The sequence below is a fragment of the Hemibagrus wyckioides genome, linkage group LG08 (assembly GCF_019097595.1).
Source record: "Hemibagrus wyckioides isolate EC202008001 linkage group LG08, SWU_Hwy_1.0, whole genome shotgun sequence".
Taxonomy (NCBI): domain Eukaryota; kingdom Metazoa; phylum Chordata; class Actinopteri; order Siluriformes; family Bagridae; genus Hemibagrus; species Hemibagrus wyckioides.
In genome coordinates, this window is record NC_080717.1 from 12,195,825 (window position 1) to 12,207,879 (window position 12,055).

The following is a 12,055-nucleotide window of genomic DNA, read 5'->3' on the forward strand; positions in this document are numbered from 1 at the left end:
AAATGAGATGTCTCATTGTGAAAATGAAAAGACTCATTTTTTTTACTTTAATTTAGCAGGAGGAGTACACTTAAAGTGCTTTAGGATTTTGATGTCCTCAACATGGTTACTGAAAATGTCATCTGCATAAACTCTGATAATAAATACGCACTCTCTGAGATAGAAAAGGACTGGTTCTTTTGCTAAGCTGCACAGCTGTAAAAACAATGGACCAACAACCTTGCTTGGTCCCCCTTTCCTCAGCTGTCTCACCTACAGCAACTACCATGGAGAGGAGACATCACAATGCAGATGAAACCAAAAATGTGGCAAGTGGCTTGCTGTCTTTGCTACACTAATTCCAGACATACCAGCAAAAGCATCAATTATTTTGTCAAATTTCTGCTACCTGGTTAAATTTCAACAATATATATTTCTCTACAACAGACCCTACATTAAAAGACTCCTGAAACAGCCATTCAGCTGCCTACTGAGCAGACTGGGCTCCAACATCCTAAATGACCTGTAGAGGGGGCATGTGTGTATACAGCGACACAAAATTTCTAGCAAAATTTTAAAGACTTCAAAAGTTTTAGCTTCTAAACACTGTTTATCGCAGGTGGAATTCGTGAGGCTCAGCTATATGGCAAGGGAGATTATGGTCATTGTTATTGATGCTGTGTTATTTCTTTTTTTTGTGTTATTTGCAGGTAATGGTAAGGATGCACTGCATGAATTAAACTAACAGTGAATTTCAATCTATTCAACCCAATGGCTTTTTTCTTTATTTCAACCATGCAAACCTGAAAATTAGGCAAGGGCAAACCAGCAGTAAGTATCTGGTTTTTCCATGTCTATGAGTAAGGGTCCATTTTATGGCTCCTGTGGGCAAATAATAAGATTTCATTAGAGCATTGTTGCTGGAATGGTGTTTATTTGTATTCAACACACTACAGAAATGACTACCAATGCAATTCTGACTTATATATATGAATGGCTATATCAGCAATTGCATAATAATGTCACATAAAAACCAATGTCACTTGCCAACCAGAAACCATGATTTATATTTGAAAGCACAACCATGCAAAGAAAATCTCTATCCACTTCAACAACAGCAATGACACATGTGGCAGCTTGTCACAGACATGTGTATTAATGACTGACAGAAACATTTACAGCCATAGCACCATACCTCCAGAAATTTGATTTCTGTAAAACACCCTCCATATTGGACGTTTGTTGCAGCCTAGTCCTTGTTTCTGCCTCCACACAGTATCAATCCTCCAATTCAAGGCTGATTTATTCTAAATTTTAGCATAGTATTTATATAATCATTGGCCATAAGCAATGTGAAATTTTAACTTTTGCATTTAGTTCTAAACATTCTAAACAAACTGGGTATACCCTCACTGGCCATATCCAGGTGAGAAATTGTGTTTTGAAGTGTTATGGCTATATTTTTCTGTCCTCAATACAGGAGAAGGATTACATTCCATTAAGGATAGAGCAGTGTCCATCCCCAAGCTATCACCTTTTTGGCAAATTATGCACACATTAAATCCACAGAGCCAGTCAGGAGTCTCTGGATGAACTTTTAATGGACCATTGCCAAAGTGCTTGAGAGGTGCACTAGGCCTTATTATCTTTCCTCTTTTTGTCATGTCAAGCAAACCTTTTCAGTGTACTTACAAAACTCAACAGAAAACTGTCAGGTTCACGTTCACACTTATTGTCTCCTTGGCTGAGGGGAGTTTGGGTAGTGGAATAAATTTACAGGCCTTTGTGAAATGGTCCACCACTACAAATATTGCCAACATCCCCTGGGACATTGTATAGGCCAGTGAAGTCAGGAGAGAGGTGTGATCAAGGATGCATCTGCAATACTGTATATGATGAAGGTTCAAAACGTCTTACTAACTCTTACCTTTAAACAGTGGTGGACCGTGCATTTCAGACCTAGGCCTTCACTGGTGTCCTTCCTGAATTAATCCACCTCTATACCATCATTATGACACCACCATGAGCGTCGCTAGGCCATTTTCTACTCAGCCCTCCTAAAATTCTGCGATTCTTTATAAACTGTACACAAATTCGTGAAAGCCTCAGCCCCCTTTAAATTTCATATGAAAACAAGGCAGACTTTGCTCTTCCCCGTCTTTCAGCACATTCTTCAATCCACAGACCGCGGCATCGCAGAGCGAGGATCAGAGGACAAGTTTGTGTGTGTGTGATCAGGAAGGCCTGTATTTGGTTTGTTCAGTACTCAAATGTTATATACATCTATACAATACAGTGGAATGCTGCAATACGTTTACCATCCTACCCTGTTAGTCAAACCTTTATTTTATTCATTTACTGTTTTAGTTATTACTATTACACCCTCATTGGGGTCTGATCCCCCCTTAAATGAAAATTCTAAAATCGCACCTGGACACCACGACAATAGATACTAATCAACCGTTAAATAACAAAGTAAAAAAGAAATTAGGAGAGAGAGATATGGGTGGTTCTTTTCATTACTTCGATTTTGACAGATCTGACAGCCAATCGTCCACGTCACAATGTCCCGCCCCTTTTCAACCAATCAGAATCTTCCACGTCACAATGTCCCACCCCTTTTCAACCAATCAGAAAAACGTATCCGTCACATTATCCCGCCTCCTTTTCAACCAATCAGAAAAACGTATCCGTCACAATATCCCGCCCCCCTTTCAACCGATGAGGATGATTGATGGGGAGGTTACATAATCCTACGTCATCAGACCCTTAATCACAAACACACACACACACACAAAACCCCTGTACGTGACACACACACACCCTTGTACATGACACACTTACGCATATAAGCATATGTTTTCTACTGATATGGTACATACTGAATGTCCAAAATATGACATATTCCCTTAGTCATCGTTGGGTCTCCCTGAACATGACACACACGTGCACAAACCCTCGGTACGTGACACACCTATATACACATATGTTTTCTACTGATATGGTACATACCCCTTAGTCATCGTTGGGTCTCCCTGAACATGACACACACACACACACACGTGCACAAACCCTCTGTACGTGACACACCCATTTTCTCCCCTTGAAATACTTTATGTTTCCACATACAGAATATCGTAGATTCATTGAGCGCAACTATGGCTACTTGTCCTGGTGCACCTAAAAAACAGAAATCTACTATGGGTAGATTTTCAGACATCTTAGAATGCGAAAATGTTCAATACTGGACATTATCAGAAGACTGCACAGTCGGTTTTTATTTCAATGTAGAATCAGTAGATGTAACGCTTTTCAAGCTATCGGGACCAGGGCAGATTCACTGGAGCAATGCTACTGAGATGGTGACTTTTGACCTGGGTGACTGGATCAAGTTTCGTAAATGGTGTAAAGACTTTGACTACATCATTCGGATGGATTTCTTTTCACCGGTGGCCTACAAACAGAAATGGAAAAACTATGCATCTCCGCATCTGACATACCGCATCAGAGCAACAAATTTCTCCAAGAATCAAGTCTCACTACATATTTCTACCACCGCTAAGGCCAAAGCCTACACATCTGAAGACGGAGAGATCTGTGAAGTGAGGTTTGAACGTACCAGCTGGCATGATCTAAATCAGTACTTTAATCAAATCGACAAATCATTCGAAAAAGTGGCAAGAATCAAAGAAATGGAAGCATTACGAGTAAAACTAGAGGAACTTTTCAATAGTCAATAGTCTTTCAAGACTGAACAGAAACCACACCTTCTACTGACTCCACCCCTAATGCTGTATATATGACCCCAACTAAATTTTGAGTTGTAAAACTTCTGATCATCTGAGAACGAAATGACTCAAGAATTCAACCCCTTCTTCTACACCCCAGTCACTTCCGAGGGTGATGATGTGACCTGTTCTGGTTATAAAGACGATGAAAACATTGCTGATTCCTTAGGAAAAAGAAATCTAACCTATCTGTCTACGAACAACGAAACTGACGGGTGTATTTCTACCACTGTTCTGGCTATCATCCGCGCTGTGATGGGTGAACTGCTGGACAGGATCATCGATCAAGATCTCAAAGACAACTGTAATGGTTGCGCGATTGATCTCCCAAGTCAACTCCAACACTCGTGCCTTTTCGATCCTGAACAATATTACCTGCATATGAACTCCCACAGATTGATGAAAAAGCTGTTTAAACCGTAGCTGAAATACGCTGTGGCTAAAGGACTGAAAATGTGCAGTATCAAACAAACTCCATCCTTAGAAAAAATTCAGAGTATCGCTGAAGCTACTATATGCGACTGAAAAGATGAACCCTCCATCAAATCGGTTCTGAGTGAGGCTAAAGAGAAAATGAAGGAACTCTGCAGCGAACAGGTGTATGAAGATGTTGTGGATTACTGGACCTTTCACTCGTCTCTGGAACCCCAAGACCCCCCTCATACCTGGGAAACCTCAAAGCGCGCCACGTCGGTTCTGACTCCGAGAAAAAGATCTAAAGACTGAGATCATCACTATTTGAAATCGATGAACAACACCCTGGGTATTTTCACTAAACCCATTCATGTTTAATTTGTTTTTAGTCTTTTGATTATTTGAAATTATTATTTTAAAAAATGTTTATAAATAAAGTTTAATTTGTTTTTAATCCTTTGATTATTTGAAATTAAATTGTGATATGTATATTTTAAAAAATGTTTTATAAAAATAAAGTTTAATTTGTTTTTAGTCTATTGATCATTTGAAATTATTATTTAAAAAAATGTTTTATAAAAATAAAGTTTAATTTGTTTTTAATCCTTTGATTATTTGAAATTATTATTTTAAAAAATGTTTTATAAAAATAAAGTTTAATTTGTTTTTAATCCTTTGATTATTTGTAATGTTTACATAACACTAACCACGTGATGTGTCTTTTTTAATAAAAACATTAATCTATAACCTTGTTTGATCATTATTGTTCTGATACTTCAAAATGAGTAAACGACTATTGAAAAACATATATTATACACCATCCATCCCCGGTTCATATGGCGGTGTTGAGAGTTTGCAAAGAGCTATCGTTGAGAAAACGGGTAAAAGAGTTAATGACGTAGAAATAAAAAATTGGTTAGCCGAGCAGGATGCGTATACTCTTCATAAATCGGTATCAACAAAGTTTAAAAGAAATACTGTTTTTGTGAAACATCGATGAACAATGGCAAGCTGATTTAGTAGATATGAGTAACCTGTCAGACATTAATGACAATGCAAAATTTTTGATAACGTGTACAGATATTTTATCCAAATATGCTTGGGTGCGTGTGTTACGAAACAAGACCGCTGATGAAGTAACTAAAGCTTTTGAGTCCATTCTAAAGGAAGGTAGAACCCCTAAGAACCTACAAACTGATCAAGGGAAGGGAACAAGAATAAATCCACACAATATTTTCAGGTACTCTTGAGAACACTTCTTTACTGTTTTCCAGTAAAGTTTGATAAAAAAAGATGTACCACTATTACTCGGTCCACACACAATACATGAAAATGGCATTTGCAACCTCGCATCAAAAGTAATCACATTCATATTATCCATGACTAGTGGTCAGGTTGACAGAATCAAACAAAATGATCTTTTTATTATACATACATACAATCATATACACACTCATAAACATGATCAAGCTTAATATCCATAAGGGAGAGTTGTAAAATCAGGTAATAAAACACGTTTGTCATACACAACTCTGAATCTTTTTATTTGTGTTTGATTTCTCAAATGAAAACCCTGTTTATCTCGAATGATTTGTTTGAGTGATGTTATAAGTTGACCAATTTGATCCGGATTCTTCACTCGATCATCCACCAGCTCAGTAAGTGATTTCAAATTGACAACTTCGGGAATTGGAGTAATTTAAAGTGATACCTTTTGCTTTCATAGATGTTTTTCCATTTTTAGTTTTATACCCATAGGTTTTAGGACCAGCACTGACAAACTCGATAATATGATCACCATCCTCTAGCTCGCTGGTAAGACCCCCCAAGTAATCACTCAATGGAGGCATCCAATCACCTTCACTGCTTTTAAATATGACGCTGTCTGTGTATAAACAACGCTGTTTTTAAACGATCCAACAGATTGTACAGTTCTAGTCTTGCATATGCTGTAGTAAAAATTCCGATGAATACGTAGCATTACCTGGTTTAATCAGTCTGTCATCCTTATAGCACCACTGTGTGAGAGCGACCTCATCTGACAGAAAAGAGAAATGGCTAACATTGTAGAGATCAGAGAACATAAAGTTTAAAAACTCATCGGGGTCTTTGATCAGAGATATGTTTGATCTGTCAGGTTTTTGGCACATTTTACCCCACAGCGAATTTAACGCGAGTTTAGCCACAGATCTTTTTGCGGGGTTGACACTGATGTGATCAGGATTCAACTCGATACCCTCGTTATGCTTGTAATTTTTAATGCATGTGTCTTTTGTGTTTTCATCGACTACCCATGATGTGTAGCCTGAACTTTCCTGTTTAGTTTTGAGAAACATTTTAATATACTTGGTAAAGAGATTGTTAGATCTATTGGGAAAGTGCCAAATCTCAAACACTTTTAAAATTTTGTAACCCTTTTCAACGGCCTTGGTCTTGGTCTTGGTCTGAATGGCGACACTGCTTTTGCTGTTGTTGCTCACAGCATGTTTTACACAGAGGGAAAAGAAGTTTGCTTCTTACCCTGTAAGGAAGAACAGGAGACCACAGACCTCTAGGCGGTAATACTTTAGCTCTGATTAACCCGAATAATTCTCTAGAGGCTCAAAGTCATGGTAAATGATGACTGGGTGACCAATTGTGAATGTTTTTGTCTTATATATGTAGGGATAAAGAGAAGTGAAATCATAATAATCTATTCTCTCCCCTGCTTTTACTGTGTAAAGTAAATGCAATGCGTTGGTTCAACCGCCGTAAAGGGCGTCTTGGGGATTTATGCACTCTGGAAAGTCAAACTCTTTTAGAAAGTTTACCACGTTGTTATCACATTTCTTCATTTCACTCCACTCATGTTCCCAAATTGTTGTGATATGTAAATTGTGTGTCTCTTGCAAATACTTAATTTTCTCCAACGTTTTTTAACGGACATCCCTGAAGCTAATGTTGATGTTAAAGGGGAAGGGGGCCATTGAGGGATAACACTTTTCACACCCATGATAAAAACAGCCGAGAAACTCGAATGCCTTTCGCGTCTGACCCACTTCACAATACCCATCAACAGAATAAAGGCCGAACATTGCTTCACCTTCGTTCAGAGCGTGTTGAATGGGAAGGTTTTGTGTGGTGGAAATGTATTCAAGCCACTGAATGGATGGCGTTGAGAAAGATTTCTGTCTATTGATGTAATTATCTAGTGGTGGGATAGCTAGTGTGTCTTCATCGAGAAATAATGTCCGGAAGATTTTCATGCATACAGATGCGATTGTTATACATTTAAAGGGATCAACTTCTGTACTTTTTAGAATTTCATTTCTGAAAGCTAAACACCCCTGTCTCAGAATGTCTACATCATTCATGCAGTATTCATGCATCTCTTTCTTTAAATTAAAGACTTTGTCAGTCACGGTCACGTACCACATAAAAAAGTCCTTAGGCATCATGCTATCCACACCATAAAACTCGGTCTCAGGATATGGGCCTATGTAGTCTCGGTGTTCTAATGTGTTCCAGAAATGAGGAAAATAACCTTTCTTATTTTCTGAGAAACCCATGGCTTTAGGAAGATTACTTAGCTTCATGGGTAAGAAAGACAGACTATCAATGTATTTCTGTCGAAAATCTGTATCAGAAAAACACAGAATTTTTCCACCTTGTGTAATGATTTCAGGTGCGATTCCTTCTTTCACTAAATGATTTAGCAAAAGGTATGAATCGAACCCTCTAGCGTTTTGCGCTGTAAATGTGTACCCTCTGTACTTTTTATGAGGGAAAGTCCTAAAAAATGCTGCAACACACTCCTCCCCTTCAAACACCCACGACATACCACAACAATTCATACAACATAATAAATTAGTAGTATGAGTTCCTGTTTCCTGTCTAGTCTCGAAATCATAAAAGATGTATTTCATATTTGGCTTTTCTTTCCTTAACCGCTGTATAAAACAGTTATGCACTGTTTCTGAATCCACTTTTTCACCACAGAGTTCACAATGTCTCTCTAAGCACACATGATCTTTCCGGTTAAAGGGGTTCCGATATTCTATGACATTACAGATATTACAATAGAACCCCGTTTCACACAGAGAGTATTCACCTCTTTCAGACCGATGTTTTACTTTATGTATGTCAAAACAACGTTTTGACTTACACAACCTCGAACAATCAGGACATTTAATTATACTCTGTCTATGTTTGTAGCAATCTACATCACGACAAATGTTACAGCTAAACTCACACTTGTGACCTCTGGCTTTCTCATACCCCGAATGACAGAAACGACAGACATAACTACACCCCAAAAGTCCTGTAATGCTTTTAACTCCGTAATAATGATTGTCATGCAAGAACAAGTAAATTGTTTTTTCATGGGGGGTTTTGCTGGTTTGAAAGAAAGAGTAGCTGGCTTTGTTGTCAGAACGGTGTATGATTATGATTTTACACTTCAAATGCTTCTCAAATTTAGATACATCAGCAAATGTGACAGCTGTGTTTTCAGTTAATCCTACATTACGGTGGATTTGTCTAGTGATTTTTTCAGTTTGAAAGTCATTATTTTGAGGGTTCAAAAGTTGTGTAACATAGTGTAAAACACATGTTGTCTTCATTATGAAATATATACAGATGTCTCATCTTCTTCTGTATAGCTTCCGAAGTGAATAATGTACTAACCTTCCTTTTATTTGAACCACTGCGAGGTGGTCGAACTATTTGGATTACTATTTCGAGTGTGTTATCTGTAAAAATTTCACGTTTACTTCGAATAGAATTTTCAAGCATGGTCAGAAAAGACTGTAAATCAACGGACCCGTTAACTAGCTGAATGCGTGAAGATACGTTGATCGTATCGCCTCTAATTTCAACCGTTACTATGTCCTTTGGTGAAATCATTTCATTAACCACTTCTATCAAACTGTTTAAGATTTTTAAAACATAATTATAAAAATCCGTAAAGCTGCCTACAGCTGCGATCGATGAAAAATTTACTCTTCTCCTAATTTCATTATTATTGAATCGGTCGCGATTAATTATTCTAATATTAGGATCAATTCCGTTACCAACTTGCACGTTTTCATTACTGGGTGAGGGTATGATCTCATCATTATCTAATTGCATGCTTTCAACACTAGGGGGTTGTATGTTAACATCATCAAATATTTGCATGTCATCACAGCTTTGGGGGTTTATGTTCTCAGTATTAGCTGTTTGTACGTCTTCTACATTAGGAGACTGAACATTTACTGTTTCAGTCCTGTGTTCATTTACAGTTTGAGTGTTTTGTGAAGCAACGGTATCGAAAAAGTTTACAAAACCCGCATTTTACATAACGAGGCTTTGGTTAAGATCATGAAACAAATCATGTGGAGATAACAGTGTATGATTATACTCGATTTCTGAAGTCGAGACCTCGTTGATGTTTTGATCTGTGGCTAAAGCCAAACTATCATTTAATTGATTAACCGCATCTAATAACGCTGGATTCAAGGGGGTAGAGTAACCTTGTTCATTTAGACTATTCTGTAATGCTAGCAGACTCTGGTTAAGTTCACTGAATATGTCGTGTTGAGTATGTGGTGTATTTGATACATTATGATCTGAATTATGATTGGAATGCTCAAATTGGGTATTAACCGGATCAGGATTTCTTAGACTAACATTCAACTGGTTAACTGCATCTATTAATGAGGGATTCAACTGGGGGTAGAGTAACCTTGTTCATTTAGACTATTCTGTAATGCTAACAGACTCTGGTTAAGTTCACTGATTATGTCATGTTGTGTCTCAGGTGTAATGATGTCACTATAATCTATAATAGGGGTCTGACTAACAAGCTGCTGTGATGGTCCTAAACTCTCGTTTAACTGGTTGATAGCATCTGTTAAATAAGGGTTCAGAGTTGTGCATGAGTTGTGCTGTAACAAACTACTAGGAAAAGTTTCATCAAAACCGAAATCATAAGATGGTAGATTAGTTTCACCCCGTATATTCTTAGCCCCTGAAGACTGTGTGAGATTCACCCGCTTCTGCACCATGTCTGTTGTGAAATCTTTTTAACAACTCTATATTCACAGTAACACAGCTATTCAGACATTCAAGAGTATCATATAAAGATTGTAGATATTCAATACCTGAAGTGTTGTCAAGTGTATTAAACAGACATTCAAAGCTTCCAAATATTTCGTCTCTTAGTCGAAAGAATCCATTCAATGTGATGAAACACTCCTCAGGATATGCAGCAGCTTGATCGAATTTTCTCCTCCGTCGAAAACGTGGCCTATGTCTTCTTCTTGTTCTTCATCAGTATCACTCACTTCTGGATTAGAAAGGATAATATTAATAAAATGTATAAGGGTGAGCTTTTACAACCTTGAATGGGTTGGTTACATTTTTAGAATATTCAGTATTCATATTTTATGTCATGACTTACCATCAGTGTAAGTTGGTTGATCTAGATGATTAAGCACTTGATCCGAGTTGTTTTCTCCTTCGAAAACACGGCCTATGTCCTCTTGTTCTTCATCAACAAATAATAAAATGTATAAGGGTGAGCTTTTACAATCTTTGAATGGATTGGTTACATTTTTAGAATATTCACATTTTATGTTATGACTTACCCGCAATTCGAGGAATTGGTTTAGGCCACGGATGTACTAAAGCGGTAGGCCTTTGGTCGGAGTCAGATCGTTCTGTTGTTCTTAAGCCTTGCATTGATGTTTCAAGACATCAAGACATCTCGTCATCTGAAATAATCACTATGCTGTTGTCTAAGACATCATAGGAAAAAGATTCTATTAGTATTCCGAGTTATACATTTCATCTTAAAACAATGTTCTGTGAGACATAATGAAATTACCTAATGCTGATTGATTTCGATTTCCTAGACACTACTGCCAGATATGTATAGTCTGACCTTGTTCAGTAATTAAATGTATCAAATTAAACTTTATATATCTGTTTCCATCTATAAGTAAATAGAACAAGATATTCTTTCTAATTATATTATTCTAATATTAATATTAATATTATTAATGACATTCAATCTAATACACATAAATGAAATGATTCAAGTTAGTGAAAATGTGTTAAGTTCTCACCTGCAGAAAGGTCCGTGATCTCTAAAAGTTAGATTGGAGAGCGTAGAAGTTCTGTACCCTCTGTCAGATCCTCTAAGTTGTGAAACCACTTGGGAGACCCAACGATGACTAAGGGGTATGTCATATTCTGGACATTCAGTATGTACCATATCAGTAGAAAACATATGTTTATGTACGTAGGTGTGTCACGTACAGAGGGTTTGTGTACGTGTGTGTGTGTGTGTGTGTCATGTTCAGGGAGACCCAACGATGACTAAGGGAATATGTCATATTCTGGACATTCAGTATGTACCATATCAGTAGAAAACATATGCTTATGTGCATAAGTGTGTCACGTACAGGGGTGTGTGTGTGTCACGTACAGGGGTTTTGTGTGTGTGTGTGTTTGTGATTAAGGGTCTGATGACATAGGATTATGTAACCTCCCCATCAATCATCCTCATCGGTTGAAAGGGGGGCAGGATATTGTGACGGATACGTTTTTCTGATTGGTTGAAAAGGGGTGGGACATTGTGACGTGGACAATTCTGATTGGTTGAAAAGGGGCGTGACATTGTGAAGTGGACGATTCTGATTGGCTGTCAGACCTGTCAAAATCGAAGTAATGAAAAGAACCACCCATATCTCTCTCTATTAGGCTACACTATTTCACACCTCACAAGGAATAGACAATTTTATTATATACTTTTCTCAAAAAAGACATTCTTGATTATGTATGCAGCAAACTTCAATCTCCAGACGACGCAGCATCCGAAATGAGATGCAGCGAATATAGAAACAATGTAT

General features: G+C 37.6%; 1 protein-coding gene across 1 annotated transcript; it reads right to left on the reverse strand.

Annotated features, from left to right (window-relative positions):
- Positions 1-5,049: 5,049 nt before the first annotated feature.
- On the reverse strand, positions 5,050-11,399 carry LOC131357401 (uncharacterized). The gene is made up of 4 exons (XM_058396369.1): positions 11,270-11,399; positions 10,790-10,939; positions 10,603-10,689; positions 5,050-10,488 (listed from the first exon to the last, which is right to left on the reverse strand). The coding sequence occupies exon 4, from the start codon at positions 8,780-8,782 to the stop codon at positions 7,097-7,099; it is 1,686 nt and encodes a 561-aa protein (XP_058252352.1). The 5' UTR covers positions 8,783-10,488; positions 10,603-10,689; positions 10,790-10,939; positions 11,270-11,399; the 3' UTR covers positions 5,050-7,096.
- Between the last annotated feature and the right edge of the window lie 656 nt (positions 11,400-12,055).

Excerpts from the sequence above, each read along its gene's own strand:
- LOC131357401 (XM_058396369.1), bottom strand. The coding sequence starts at position 8,782 with ATGAAGACAACATGTGTTTTACACTATGTTACACAACTTTTGAACCCT.